Source organism: Cavia porcellus, unplaced genomic scaffold (assembly GCF_034190915.1).
Source record: "Cavia porcellus strain 051 isolate PalLab524CR breed Dunkin Hartley unplaced genomic scaffold, mCavPor4.1 scaffold_2, whole genome shotgun sequence".
NCBI classification, from domain to species: Eukaryota; Metazoa; Chordata; class Mammalia; order Rodentia; family Caviidae; genus Cavia; species Cavia porcellus.
In genome coordinates this window covers 108,025,553-108,041,623 of record NW_026947485.1, presented here as the reverse complement: position 1 = coordinate 108,041,623, position 16,071 = coordinate 108,025,553, and the positions used below count along the sequence as shown (strand labels likewise).

The 16,071-nt window shown below is 37.2% G+C and overlaps 1 protein-coding gene across 1 annotated transcript in view; it reads right to left on the bottom strand.

Annotated features, from left to right (window-relative positions):
• Positions 1-14,071, bottom strand: part of Hpse2 (heparanase 2 (inactive)) — a 924,256-nt gene extending 910,185 nt beyond the window's left edge. The window contains exon 1 of the mRNA XM_063245088.1: positions 13,692-14,071. Within this exon, the coding sequence (XP_063101158.1) occupies positions 13,692-13,914 (223 nt within the window). The 5' untranslated portion in view covers positions 13,915-14,071. The remainder of the gene's footprint in view (positions 1-13,691) is intronic.
• Positions 14,072-16,071: the final 2,000 nt, after the last annotated feature.

Here is a 16,071-nt window from a genome sequence, read left to right as displayed (position 1 = left end):
AGATTGCATTTTGGTCTTTCGTTTTGTCATTTTCCTATATTTTCGAGCTTCAAGTGTTGTTCCAAGTTTCCCCTGGGCATGCTGGAAATTATCTCTTATGTCCTGGACTCCTGGGACTCCTCTGGTAGTGTAGCTCCCTCCTTGGGCAGCAAAGCCCCTGGATTAAGAGAAGGTTGCCAGGCTCCTGTCAGGTAGACCTAAGGCCTCCTCAAGCTATATAGCTCCCCCCTGTGGCAGCAAAGGTTCCCTCCTCAGCAGGGCTGTTCCTTCCTCCAGGTGGTGGCAGTAGTGCTGGAGCTCTCCAGGCTGAAAGGTTGCAGGTAAGGTCGGAGCTGTTTCCCACAGCTTGGCCCAGTTCCCTCCTCAGGTGGGGCAGCTGCCACGTGCCCTCCGGATGAGAGAGGATGGTTGGCAAGGCTGTAATGGGGTCCCGCAGCTCAGCCCGCCTGTTTCAGGCAGGAAGCTGTGGCACATCCCCCAGGCGAGAAAAAGATCCGCCAGGCTGGAAACGGGGTCCCGCGGCTCGCATTTGTTGATATTGAGAAGATACACATTAAATTTTTGTTTGGGGAGGCTAGACTTCATTATATATAATATGTAAAATTAGTAATAGAAAATGTACACCTAATTCAAATCTTTGAAGAAGAAAGTCAAAACAATTGAGTAGAATAACAATGGAAGTATTTGTTTACTCCAAAACAACTTTGTGAAAAGTAAAAACCATCTCAGTGCATACACATATTGAAGGAATGAGCCAGGGATGGGAGAATGAGTAAATGGTAAAAAACGCTGAAACTTTGAACTATAATCTTGCATACTCTACTCACAAGTCCCATATTAGTTTTGTTTTTCCCTCCTTTGCACTTACTCTTGAATAAGGAGAGTTCGACCTAGGCCTGGAATTTGTCTTACCTCAATAAAGCGAAAGAAAAAAATTGTGTAAGTGATGTAAAATCTCAATGTGAATTATTTCTTTAGAATTCTCAAAAAAATATACTACCAGAAGAGAATTCTAAGGAAATAACAATATTGTTTTCATCAGGACGTCACTCTTACACTTGATCTGTGGACTATGTATTTATAGTTTTCACTTTTTTAAGAATTCTGAGTTGACTATTTCCAAGATGATAATATGTAATCTATTAACAGGTGATTTCTTACTGTTATGCTTTTTTTTGTAGTTCTGTATTATATGTAACCTTACACTGCTTTGTTTTGTTTTGTGTTTTTCTCTTTTTCCTCTTAAATTAAAAAAAAAAAAAAAAAAAAAAAAGAATTCTGAGTTGACACAATTCTGTATGTTGGTAAAAGCAACAGTGTATGAGTTTTAATAGTACCTTTTAATTAAATTAGCTGATAAGGTATTTTTTCTTTACTAATGCAACTTTGGACCCACAGATGAATTAAAATATATTTTTCATTTGTGATCTGGGTTAGTGTCTACTGAATATTTTTTATTATTTTTGTTTGGGGAAGTTTTTTATTTTTCTACTCTGTTTACTAACTGAGGGGTGAGTAATGGGCTATGATAATTAACCGCAATGTCTATTTGAGTAAGAAATGACCAACAGATTGGTTTAGCATGATTCTGGGTGTGACTAAATGGACTGAAGATGAAAGACCAACCCTGGATGTGAGTGCACATCCAGGCTGGTAGCCTAAAAGGAATAAAAACAAGAAAGAAGATAGAAAGCTTTCTTTTGCTTCTTTGGAGGAGCTTCAGTCTTTGCTATTGCCTTGGACACTCATCACTAGCTTCTGCTGCACTCCTCCAGCATAAATCCTTTGGCTTCTTATGTGGACTCATAATGACTCTACAGTGAGTGCCAGTCCTACCTCCCTACCTCATAAGTAAACATAGACAGACAGACAGATAGATTATTGTAAGTCTAAATCATATATATATATATATATATATAATTATATATATATATATATAAAGACATATATATATATATGTCTTTTATCTTATATTAAATGTTTCTTAGTGAGCACTGACTGATACAGATTTTGTCACCAGAACAGAATTGTAAAGATGAAATTCTTAAATGACTTTAGTGGTTCCTGGAGTTGGCTCTCAAGCCAACCTAAAGATGCCATCATCTCTCTTTTTGATAATATGTGGAGTCCATGATGTGAATTGTTTAAAGTAATACATAATGAAATCCATTTGACTACCCCCCCCCAAAACTGAGGTTTTAGCTTAATGTAAATGAAAAAGCTAACAGTAACTAAAACAACTAAAAGTGATTAGGACTAAGTGAATGCTGCAGAAGCCCCTTCCTTATATTATTTTGTCCCCAGAGGAAAGAATTTATAACATTAAAGGGTAGAGAATTTTATACGATTGATGTCAGAATAATATATATTAGCACACAGGTTTCACAGGCATGGATTAAGACTGGTATAGTTGCCATTCTAAATTCACAACATTATGATCTTCTTTTGTTTTTCATTTCTGTCCTTTCTACTCAGTAGTAATATAGTTACTGAGTGTCAGTGCCAGAAGGGACCATCTGATGTCCTGTTTCCTTTTTTTTCCCTGAAGCCTCAAGAGAAGAGATTTTCTCAAAATCATGTTATGTTAAAACTGAGACCACCATCTTACTCTTCAAATGTCTATTAGTTTGTGTAATTTTTTCCCTCTCTCTTTCTCATTCCCATTTAGTTATTTAGTTACAAAAATAATGGCCCACAGAATATTCCAATCTGCCCACTAAGTCACACTGGAGTAAAGTCTACTAAGAAAGGTCTGTGCAGGTGTCTGAGCAGAGTCTTTCATTCAGCCCTCGGCAAGTTTCACTCTCCTCTAGTGAAATTTAATTGAAATTTGTAGCCAGAGAGGGCTAGCTAAATGGTGTTTGAAGGAATAAATAAAAGGTTGTCAGGGCCTATATACCATGTTGACATGAAAATGTTCAAGAAACAAAAGAGTAAAGGGAGAAAGAGAGAGAGGAGAGAGAGACAGAGACAGAGACAGAGACAGAGACAGAGACAGAACAAATATCTAAACATACTACTCTGAAAATTTTTGAAAACCAGTTGGGAACTGATTAATAAAAAGGAAGTAAATAGTTTCAAAGTTGGCTAGAAATTTCCACAACAGGCACTCTCCTTTTAATCAATCATCTAGTAAGTATCTTCTGACTACCTACTATGTGCTTATCATTCTATTAAACCAAGTGGCAGATACTTAATGATATGGGCAGAAAAATGACGGACTCCAAAAATTTTAAAAAGCACTTTATTAGCTGAGCTCAGCAGCAACACTGTCCCAGAAAAGTAAGCAGGGAAATGCTGGAAGCCAGGGGCTGTTATAAAGGGAGTTATAAAGTAGCAAGCCCCAAAGCAAGGGGTCAGGGTTTTAGGATCAGTTTGTCCCCATAAAATTTAGGAACCAGGGAGGCGGAACAAGCAGTTACAGAAACCAGGGAGGCAGTTACATGGTGGGTATGTTACAAGATTGCATCTTAACTGGCAAGTACAAGTTTTACAGGAAGAGAACAAGTTATAGTAAGTACAAAACATTTTGGATTTTTGAGCTTATAACACTTAAAACATTAAAAAGCAAGCCCAAGTCACCAGAAGTTTATAACCTAGTGGAAGGGGAAGAGATGTAATTATACAAACATTCAAGAAGAATGTAGCACTGTGACAGTTGCTACATATTTAGATAAATGAGACAGTCCCTGTACTCATGGAACTAACATTCTAGAGCAGTGTTGACCAACCAAAATATAATAAGAACAACAAAAAAGAGCCACATAGTAATTTAAAATTTTTTATCTTCATGTTTTTTAAAAAGGGTTTAAAATGGAGAAAATTAATTTCAGTAATATAGCATAATGACACATGACTGTAGTCCCAATATTCAGGAGGCTGAAGCAGGAGGATCATTGTGAGTTCAAGACCAGCCTGAGCTACAAAGTGAGTTCAAGGCCAGCCTGAACTATATAGCAAGATCCTGTCTCAAAAAGAAAACAAATTTTTTTGATTTTGATTATTTTTTGAGACATACTTTAACACAATATATCCAAAGTATTATTTCAACACATAATAAATATAAAAATAAGTGACAAAGTTTGTATTTTACATTCTTTTGTGTATGTCAAAAATTCAATGGGTATTTACATATCTCAGTTCACACTAGCCACACTTCAAGTGTTCAAAAGTCTTATGTGGCTAACTTACTGAAAACTACAGATCTAGAACAATACTTCTCAAACTTCTTTTGGTAAACCTAAATATGACACATTTTTTTTAAAATTCTGATGATGCGCATCTTCGCTGCTCCTAAACACTTCAACATTTGAGGAAATCTTTCCCCATTTTCATGTCTCATTTTCTAAACCCATCCAGTTGGTAATCTTTGCTGCCTGGGGAAGAAGGTTAGAAGTTCTATACTTCTCCAAGATATATGTTGAGACATATATCTCAACTGTCTCCAAGAGATTTGGTTAACTCTGTAAAGCCACATGACTAAGCAGAAAGTGTACAGTTTGTTGGCATAAGCCCCGTACCTTTTATTTGTATAAATAGCCACCCTCTCACACTTACCAGATCAGCCCATATACTGTTTCCTTTTATGCTTCAGTCTAAGACCTAATAAAGCATCTTTCAGATGATTTTACTTTATTTATTCAGGATTTCTATCTTAAATAGACCAGGATGAGTTGGTTGCAATAAACTGATTAACAATCAAGGATGCTAATGCTGAAAATGTCAAACAGCTGGCATCAGTAACACTAAGAGTAGCTAACAGCCAGGGAACAATGAGAAGCAAGAGAGAGCTGTCAGAAGCTTTTAGCTTCAGCTACTGGAAGAATTCTAGAGAGCTCCTTACTAGCTGCTAACTCTGGCTGCTGGGAGAGCAACACAGAGAACTACTAACATTGGTAGCTGCTAGCACTCAAGATTCAGAGCTGGTAAAACTAAGAAAGCTGCACTTTGACTATTCATAATCTCTATCAAAATTGAGCAAAATAACCCTACCAACTGGCAAAAATATGACCCTCTGCTCCTGTGAGATCTGGTATTCAGCTACCCACAACCCACTATTACCACTTATACCTATAATATCTATTTGAGAATCACCATTAAACATAAAGGTGAATAAAATATAAAATGTAACAGAAAATGCTCACCCCACCCCCAACCCCCAGTCAATAGACTTCAGTTTCTTAGTTGCCCAGGTAACAGTTCCTGTTCCAGTTCCAGTTGTTTCTGTATCTTAGAAATGGCTGGTCACTGTGATGCACAGCTGGTCACTATGATGCACGCTGCATAAACCAATCCCCAATTGACAGGCCATTCTCTCCCTGTACTTCCTTCTTGCTCATTTCATATAAACCCTAGACTACCAGGCCCTGATATTTTGGGAGTGCTCCTATTTTGGGAGTGTACCTGCCAGCATAAATAAATCTGCCTCCAAATCCTGGATGTCATCTCAGTGTTTCTGCTTGCCATAGCAAAAATCCTAAAATAGGAAGTAAAAGACAAAAAGAAGAAAAAAATCACCTCTACAAGGCATTTCACTAATATGATAACATATAAGCTCAGACGGAGAATATGGACAGACCAAGAAGTCAGGTAAGACTCTCTGAGGAAATGGGATTTTTGAACTGCATTTTGAAAAACAAATAATGCACAGTGGAATCAAATTTAAAATACTTCGTGTTTGTCACATAGTATACAAACTTGAGAGTCCAAAGATTTAGCTCAGTGGCTCAAGTGCTTGCCTGGTAAGGATAAGGTTGTGAGTTCGATCCCCAGTACCAAAAAATAAGAAATAAAAATTTGAAAACTTGGGTAAGTCATGACTTAAAATACATTTCACTATATACTCCAAGATAGACTTGAACTTGTGATTATCCTGAGTCAGCCTTACCATTTTTAAAATTTTTTGAGAAGACTATGTACTAGTCTTAGACTAAATTTTAGGGGGGATAGGAAAAATTTGTGCTTCCCATAAAAATGAAGAGAGTAGTCAACTAAGTGACTTAACTAAGTGCTCAACTGAAAATTCTTTTACAGTTTCCAATTTAAAAAAAAACTTAAAGTACCTGAAAAGTATGATTATTTTTAATTTTAAAACAGCTTTAAACAGTGTATAGGCCAAGAAGAGTTAGTACTGAAAACAGTATTGAAAAATCAATTGAGAAAATAGAATATTACATTTTAATTAATAGTATAATTATGATTTTTCAATCATTCGGTTCCAGAATACAGCTAATTACAGGAAGCAGGAAAAAAAGGAAAATATATAGAAAGTAAGGCCTAGAGATGAAGGTATGAACATTATATTCTCTCAGTCAATACCCTGGTTACTTCTGAAAATTCCTAAGTCCACTAGCTGAAATGCTTATGCAATTGCTTTAGGCAAACACTTTTTTGGGTCCAGTAAAGATGGACAAATCTAGCACCTCAAACTCCAAGCCAGATCATGTTTCCTACTCAGTCTTCACCTCCTGACAAAACTATTTAGGATAATAATATCCCTTCCTCAGAAAATTCATGTCAGGTGAATAAAACAACTGTATAATCAGTGGATTTTTTCAAAAATTATATCCAATAAGATTGTGCTTTAACAATGAGATAGTGGTAAAGCATAGGGACTTTGGCATTAGACTGTCCTGGTTTGAACCCCCACTTTGATACAGACTATTTTATTTTTATTTATTTACTGTTGGAGATTGAACCCAGACTGTTGTATATGTTAAGCATGTACTCTACCACTGAGCTACACCCCACACCCAGAATCTAATTTTAAAAAATATCCTGAGCTATATTTATTATACTTTACTAACACCATTCACAGAAGAAAGCTATAATAACTGTAACACACTGTAAATAAGAAGGTAAATTGTAAATGAGCAAGCCACTTTGAAAACAACTTAGAGAGATGCTTAAGAAACTTTAAAAGTATATACTTTAACTACATAATTCCACTCCTAAAAATCTAATTTAAGTGAGTAATCCAAGTCTCATAAAATCTGTAAGAACAAAAATGTCTGTGATAGCATTATTTATCAAAAACCGAAATAGCCTATATATTTATCAGTGCAAAATTAAAGTAATAATAGGAATAGTAAAAAGCATTTTCCTCCCTGTATTGACTCTTTACTTCTCTCATCATAGGTACTATATTCTCCATTTTAAAATAGAGAAATCAAATTGTCTAACTAAATTGTTTTAAAGCTACATGGTAAAAAGGTGGTAGAACCAGGATTAGAACACAAATAATATAAAGTCTATGTTCTCAACCATCACACTATTCTGCCTCTCAGCAGAACAAAATTATATTACCATTTATCTGTGTAATAGACTCTTACACAGCCATTAAATTGGGCTTATGAATAATATATTATAACTTTGAAAATTCTTTATGTTGTAAAGTTAAATTCAAAAAAGCAAAATCCAAACTACACATAACATAGTTATTTCAACTATGAAAAGTGAAATAAATTCAAGATTAATTTTTTTCCTTTATCTCTTTCATGTTTTCCAAAATCTATAATACTGGCTTAAACTTCTTATTTTAAATAAGAGACAATTAGAAAATACAGTCATACTTTTACTTAGAATAGATACCATTGATACACTTTTTTTTCTTTTTCTTTTTTTTTTTTTTTTTTTTTTTGTCTTTTTTGTTTTTATCGGTACCAGGGATCGAACTCACCACTGCCTGCTTGCAAGGCAGGTGCTTATGCCGCTGAGCTAAATCCCCAGCCCCGATACACTTTTTTTTCAAAACTGTATTTTTGAAAATAACAATAAAAAGGCAGCAAGATAGAATGGATAAAGATTATGGCTGTGGGAACAGAATATGCAGATGCAACTCCATGTTCACTGGAAGAAAGACAGTCTCTTTAATAAATGGTGCTGGAAAAATTGGCTTTCCACATGCCAAAAATTAAAACCAGAACCATGTCTACCATGTACTAAATGGATCATGGTACCATGTCAAAATGGATCAAAATGGATCAAAGATCCAAATATTAAAACAAACACTAAATATACTTGAAGAAAAAACAGGTAAAAAACTTGAAGTCAGGTATAGGCAGAAACTTCATGAACAAAACCCAGACCTCACAAGAAATACTACAAAGAATTGACAAATGGCATCTCACCTTATTAAAAAGCTTCTGCACAGTAAAACAAACCTCCAACGGTGAAAGACATCCTACAGAGTTGGAAAAATTACAGCCAGTTGTGCCTCAGACAAAGAACTTATATTTAAAATATATAAATAATGGGAAAAAATCAGTCCCCTCAATACAGACCCAATCCAAAATATGGGCATCTGAGATAAATACACACTTCTCAGACGAAGAAATAAAAACAGCAAATAAATGTATGAAAAAAATGTTCAACATCATTGGTTAGTCGAGAGATGCAAATTAAAACAACACTAAGACTCCATCTCACTCCAGAAATAATGGCTATCAAGAAATCAACCAATAGCAAACGCTAGAGGGACTATGGGGAAAAAAGAACGCTTCTCCACTGTTGGTGGCAGTGTAGCTTGGTGCAGCCACTCTGGAAATCAATGTGAGATTCCTCAAAAAACTAGGATTAGAGGTTCCATTCAACCCAGCTATTTTCCTTCTGGGTATCTCCCAAGAATTAAAAAACATCATACTGTAGTAATATATGTGCACCCAGGTTTATAGCAGCACAGTTTGTAATAGCTAAATCTTGGAAATAATTTGTAATAGCTAAATCCTAGAAGTAACCCAAAGAAATGAATAAAGAGTGTGTTTTTTAATATAATGCACTACTCAGTCATAAAAAAAAGATAAACCTGTGAGCTAATCTGCCCTTCCTATGAGCCAGCAGCAGCTATGTGAGACTGGGAAGAGAAACAAGAAGTCAATCTGCCCTTCCTGTAAGCCAGCAATGGCTATGCAGGGCCAGGAAAGGAAACAACAAGCCAATTCACTCTTTCCATTAGCTAGTGGCAGTCATGTGGGACCAGAAAGAGAAACAAAAAGCCAATCTGTCCTTCCAGAGAGGACTGGGAGTCAAGAAGAGCCAACACACACACACACACACACACACACCCTGGGGTAAGCAACCAGCTGATTTAGAGGATCACAAGCTGATGTGATAACAACTGAGGTACAAAGACCTTAATGCTTGTATTGTTTGACTGGTGGCAGGCTTAAAGCTGGTGAATGAGCATCTATTTAGAGGATAACAATATGCAATATAGCAAATAGGTTTCTGTCTTGTTTTTGAAATCCAATACTGTTCTGTTTTGTATAATCAAAACAGTTTTGCTGTTTATTAATTTGTTTACTACTTGTTTGTTTTGTTTTCTTCAATGTTCTGTTTTGATTGACTTTATTCTGTTCTGTTTTGTTTGATTTCATTGTCTGGTGATTTTGAAGATAACAAGAGGCATTATGGTAACCACTGTTGATTTCCTATTATCCTCTTTTGAAATCCTGTGTCACTTTCATTGTTTCGTTTTGATTGGCTTTATACTGTTTTATTTTGTTTGGTTTTATTCTTTAAAAAAAAATTTTAAAAAGAGATAAACCTGAGACTTTTATTGGTAAATGAATGCAACTCAAGATCATACTCATAAGTGAAATTAATCAGACTCACATGTGTAAACATCATATTGTCTAATGATCTAAAATGTACAATAGCTATTGTGAATAGGGAAGAAACGGTTCAAAAGAAAAGAAAAACTGTGATGGGAAGAAGGGGAAAGAAAAGAAGGGAAAAGAAAAACATATACATATTCACAAGATAGTTAATATAGTTATACAACTAATTTAGTTTACTGAAAAGAAAGTTTTGTGCTAATACTTTTTTTGACAATATTTCCTGCCTATATCTTGTACTATGAACAACTACTATGTATATAACAATATGCAATGTATTAATTATTGCTATTCTTCTACCACCCTGTTTTGAAATTTTTTTACTGTTATTTTTATTTTTTTCTGCTTAAAATAAATTTTTTTTGTCCTTTTCCTTTTTATCGGTACCAGGGATCAAACTCACGACTGCCTGCTTGCAAGGCAGGCGCTTATGCCGCTAAGCTAAATCCCCAGCCCAGCTTAAAATAAAATTTTTAAAAAGATAATGGCTGTGGAATGAAAAATATGTGCCAAAAACCTGAAACATACACCTTTTTAAGGAAGATCTATTCTCATATGGAGAATGGGGATATAAGAAAATATTAAAATTCATGAGAAGAGCAAATAAAATGAATCATGAAAATAAACTAGAATGCAACTTGATATAATTTCTCAGTCTGAGTTCTAAATCAGAATAACTTCAGTGTTCATTTTAGACAACAATACCTCCAAAAAGAATTCCCTTAATTCCCCAAATCTAGTTTCTTTCACCTTGACTTAGTCTTTACTCTCCCCTAAACATGATACAACAGTTATCACGTTGCAATAACGTCTAATTAACTGCTACCTGACAATGGAGTGTTTCAAAGGTATGCCCACACAGCCCCCTAAAAGACTTTTTCTAAAAATGCAGGCTTCTGAATACTTACATAATTCACCTGTAAAATGAAGTAGACTGAAGCAGATTGAGTAAATGCAAAAGTCATACATTTAAAGATAACAAAAAAGCCACCAAAGGCAGGAAGTAATAAAAGAGACAAAATTTCAAAGAGCAAGGAGCACTTCAGAGATAATATAAAAATCTACAGTGTTGGAGGTGGTTCTGTCATTTCTGAACACGAGCTAATGGCTGAGGTCTAGGATTGGGCCAAACACAGGAGTTACTATAGAACAAATAAATAAGCAAAAATTTTCAAAGTTATCTGGGCTAGAGTAATAAAAATTTGAGATTTAGAAAGCCTCAAACATGTTTCCTCTTCAAATATTTTCTGAACTCTGAAGACAAAATTTCAGGAAAGCATAGTTGCCTAAAATCTATGGATACTTAGCAGATATAGGGTGATTACGGAGAAAAAGCTTTGAATACATTCACTGAGAGGCAAAATACTAGATATTAATACTGACATCGACTAACATGTTTCATTTTGTTTTGCTCTGTTTTCATTTTTTTAGTATATGTATGGATATATAATTGATGAGTTTCTGTCTACATAAAACTCACCAAGTCATCATGGCAGTGGTCTAACACCACCAAAGGCCCAGAGACAACATCATATCAGCTTCCTCTTTCTTCACCCCTCGAAACAAATTTCCTCTTTCTTTTGCCCATGTGCACGCACACTTGCCAACGTTCCTCCAATCAGCTGCTAGTATGTCACCTTGCCCACCTCCACAAACTCTACTCCAATCCAATCTAATAAAAGCCCAACCACTTCTTTGTCTGGGTCAGAGGGAAACTTGTATTCTTCAGCAACCCTCCTATGCCCACAATAAAGGCTTCGTTCTCTCTCTCTCTCTCTCTCTCTCTCTCTCTCTCTCTCCTTAATTTTGCAGAAAAACTTAATAATTACACTCATCTGAGAAGTCAGTACACATACATATATAGTTTCTTAATCATTTTTATCCTCCCTTCCACTGCCCACCCTCACATCTTCTTTTTTCCCAAATCCTCTATCTCCAGTCTAGCTTCCTGTTTTCTACCATTTCTCTTTGATGTTGCTATTTAAAGTATTCATATTTTGGTTTTTCCTATTAGAGAAACCATTTGGTATTTAAGCTTTTGTGTCTGATTAATTTCACTTAGTATTGGTGTTGTCAAGATATGTCCATTTTCCTACAAATGACTCCAATGTATCCTTTATGACTGAGTAGTACTCCACCATACCACATTTTCTTTATCCATTCATCTGTTGATAGGGTTATATAAAAGCTACTTGCATAATTTCTATTGTGAATTGTGCTGCTATAAACATGAATATACATATATTACTGTAATATATGACTTTTACTCTTTCAGCAAGACATCCAGAGGAGGTAGTGCAGTTCAAATAGAATTTTTATTTTTAGTTCTTAGAAGAATTTCCAAATTGATTTCCAAGGTAGTTGTCCTAGGTTACACTCTGAACAATGCAGAAAGATTCCTTTTCCCCCACAACTTCACCAGCAACTGTTTGTGTTTGTGTGTGTGTGTGTTGTTTTGTTGTTGTTGTTCTTTTGCTTGAGTCATTGATAACAGCCATTCTTAAGAGAGTCAGATCAAATCTCACTGTTGTTTTGATTTGCATCTCCCTTAAGGCCCAAGATGTTGAACATTTTTCATGTACTTTTGACCACTTGTACTTCTTCTTTTGACAATTATTTTTTCATTTCAATTACCCATTTCTTACAGAGCCTTATGAGATAGGCTCTCCCTAAATTGCCCAGGCTGGGCTCAAATTTACAATCTTCTGGCCTCAGGCTTCCAAAATGCTGGGATTACAGAAATGTGCCATTATATCTGGCTACTAACACGTTTATCTTCATGGCATGTGCTAATATGGACACAGATAGAGGCTTATGAATCCAGAACTAGACAGAATGCCACTTCTGGAGAAGAGAAAACCTAGTAGAATGTGGTAATACAGAGACAGAGCACCAAAACCAAGACTTGAGAGTCTTCAAACCCACAACCATTTCTTCAGGAAGAAATTTATGCTAAGCAAGGTAAGGCAGTGCTGTCTATAGTCTCAGCTATGAGTAAGGGTGAAGCAGGAGGACTGCTTAAGCCCAGAGTCAAAGGTCAGTCTTGAAATATATGTATTTTTTAATTAGTGACATAGTATTAAATGTTACTTCTTTCAATTCTAGTTCATAGGTTGCCAGAATTCTAGGGTTAGGAACTCTTGATTTAAGAATCATACAGGCATATCCATGTTTATAGAAACTCATAATAGCTAAATATTGGAAACAGTCTGTCTATATATCCATCAGCAGATGAAAGGAGAAAGAAATTGTGGTGTATATATACAAAATGGAGTATTACTCAGCCATCAAGAAGGAAAAAATTGAGTCGCTTGTAGGAAAATAAATGCACCTTATGACTATAAGGCTAAGTGAAATAAATCAGACACAGGTTAAATAACAAGTGGTTTGTTTCATATGAGAAACCCACCATATAAACAATTTTTAAAACAAAATAGAAACAGTAATAAACAGGAAGTTCTTCTGTAGACAGGAAAGGTATCTAGGGATGAAGGGAGAGGGGAGAAAGAGGAGATAAAAAAAAAAAATATATATATATATATATATCAGCTCCACATGATGAATGCATTCATTGTGTATCACAAACAAGTACTAATTTTTAAAAAGTCTGCTAATTTTACTTTCCCAAAATCTTGTTTGGTTTTTCCTTCCAAAGTCTTAAGCTATTTATATTTTCTAAAAAAACAGAGAAACAGACACACAGGTAAGTGGTGAGAAGAAAAAGAAAAGAAGAATGAATGCATGAAGGCAACGAAGAATCTGAATCTGGCCTCACACTGAGCCCAAAAGTTTTGTTAATTTGTTGCCAGTGGTATAATTTTTTCTATGATGTTTTTCCTTAACATTTTACAACTAGATTCTTTTCCTTGATTCCACAGTCATAGTCACCCGGACGTAACCACCTCATGGAGAAAAATAACCTGCATTTTCCCCTTTCTCAGCAGAAGTACACATTTGATACCGTCATGCCCCCAATTCGGTGCCCTCGTCCCGCCCCGCAGTGAGCAGGGAATCGCGGTTTTCGGGGGACTCTGACCCCGGCCCTCTCAGAGCCCTCAGGAGGGGAGCGGCGCTCACCTTCCTCCGCGGCTCCGCGGTCCTTCCCGGCCGCCGCCGCCCCGGAGCGCCTCCACGCGGCCGGCTGCGCACCTTCTCGCTCGCCTGCGGCCCCGGCTGGGTAGGCGTTTCCCGCCCTCCCTCCGCGGGCGTGTGGGCTCTGCGCGTCCTCTCTGCGGGAAGGGGAGGGAAGGGTCCGGGCCCCGCCCTCAGGACGGCTCACAGGGCTCCAGCAGCAGGCCATCGTGCTTCCACGGCTTGCGGCGCCTCAAAGGCCCACGTTCTAGTCCCGGCAAATCCGGGCAGAAGTCGAGCACGCGTCGGGAGGCCGCTGCGCCGTGGTGGGCCGCGAGGAGCTTCCAGCGCTTTCCACGACGCGTGCGGGGCAGCGCCTGAGGACGAAGGTTCCGGGGTGAGGAGGTTCCGCCGTGCGGAGCGAGTCGGTCTTCCCGGGGCTTGGGACGCCCCCTAGGGGCGGTGTGGCCGCACCTCCCGCGCCGCGGCCACGGGCCTCGGGCCCCCACACAGATCTGCGGAGAAACGCCGTTTAGGAAGGGGAAGCGCTAGGACCCACGTTGTTCTAGTTTCAGACTGGCCCAGACCAGCCCCAACCCCGTCAATATAGTTTGGTGGTAGATGGTCCAAGGCTTTGTGTGACTCCCACAAGGAGTCCAAACAGGAAAGTACAGTATGCCGGGGTTAGGTTCTGTAGACTCTCGGAGTAGGAGACCCTCTTAAGACATCTCTACACTTGTACAACAAATACATTCCCAGGACCGATAATGTAATAGGCACTGGAGTGTAGTGATGCATAAATAATCACAGTCCCTGAAATCCCAGAATCCAAATTCTTATCAGAGAGCTAGAGAAATAAACCAACAATAGTATTAGAGATTGTCCTTGATTTGCAGTGGTGCTATATCTGGATTGAATCCATTGTCAGTTGAAAATATGAAAGTTAGGAATGCTTTTAACTATCCTCATCCCATTAACATCGGAGTCTGGCAACACAGTCCACTGGAGAGTCGTTTTCCTTTGTGATCTTGTGGCTAACTGGGAGATGGAGCTTTCTATGTGGCATAGAAAAAAAAAGAATCACACTGCATGTCCCTAGCTCAGAAAAGTCAAAATCCAAAACTCAAAGTCCAATGTTTATTGAACGTGTGTTGCTTTCTCAGCATCATAAAGTTTAAAAAAACAACCAATGTAAAAAAGGGAATGTCTGTATAATGCACAGATATGCTATATAATGTATCAAGAATCTACAAGAACACAAAGCAGGTACGTGTACTACAAACGGGAAATCATGAGAAACTTCTTAGACAAACTTCAAAGCTGAAATCTGAAGCAAGAAGATACTTTCTAAATCAAAAGAAAGAGCAGGAAAAAAACCCAGGCAGAGACAGCATGATCTTTTGTTTGTTTGTTTGGTATGGTTTGGTTTTGGTTCTATAAATAACAGATTTATTGAGATGTAACTCACCTACAATAAATTTTGTCCTTTTTATATATTCATAGAGCTGTACAAATATCACCAATATACAATTTCTTACGTTCTTAACAACCAAAAAATCCCTTGTACCCAGTAGTCAATTCCCATTCTTAAACTGCAGCTCTTCTGGGAAACACTCTAGGAAACCCACTTCTAGGAAACACTCATCTTTCTATTTCTATGGATCTTCCTATTCTGGACATTTCATATCAATGGAATCATACCATAGTCTTCTGTGGGTGGCTTTGTTCACTTAGCATGTTTTCAAGGTTTGCCCATTTTTTAGCATGCATTTGTTTTTAAAGTTGAATGATTTTATACTGTATGGATAGACCACATATTTTAAATTCATTATCTGATGCACAATTGGTTTACTTTGTTTGTTTGTTTACTGTGGTTCTGGAGACAACCCAGAGAAGTCACACTGAGCTATATCCCCAGTGTTTTGTTTTGTTTTGTTTTGTTTTGTTTTGTTTTGTTTTGTTTTGTCATTCAATTGCCAAACCTGGACTTAAACTCAGGATCCTCTTGCCTCAGGCTCCCACAGTGCTGGAATTATAGGCATGTGCCATCACTTTCAAACTTTTACCTTTTACCTGTTATGAATAATTATACTATAAACATTTGTGGACAATGTGGACATATTTTTTTGTGTGGACGTCTGTTTTCTATCCTTTTGGATATATACTTTGGAATAGACTTGCGGGGTCATGGGGTAACCCAATTTTAAACTTTTTGAAGAACTGAGAGGCAGCACTAAGAGCTAAGTCTGAAAACAAAAAAAGAAAGTAATACTCATGAGAGAAGCTGAAAGAAATTTAAGATGGCCAAGGCAGGGGCAATGCAGGGAAGTACAGAGTAATGACCACAGAGGTGCCTGTCTGGGTTTGAGACCCAACTTTGCCACTT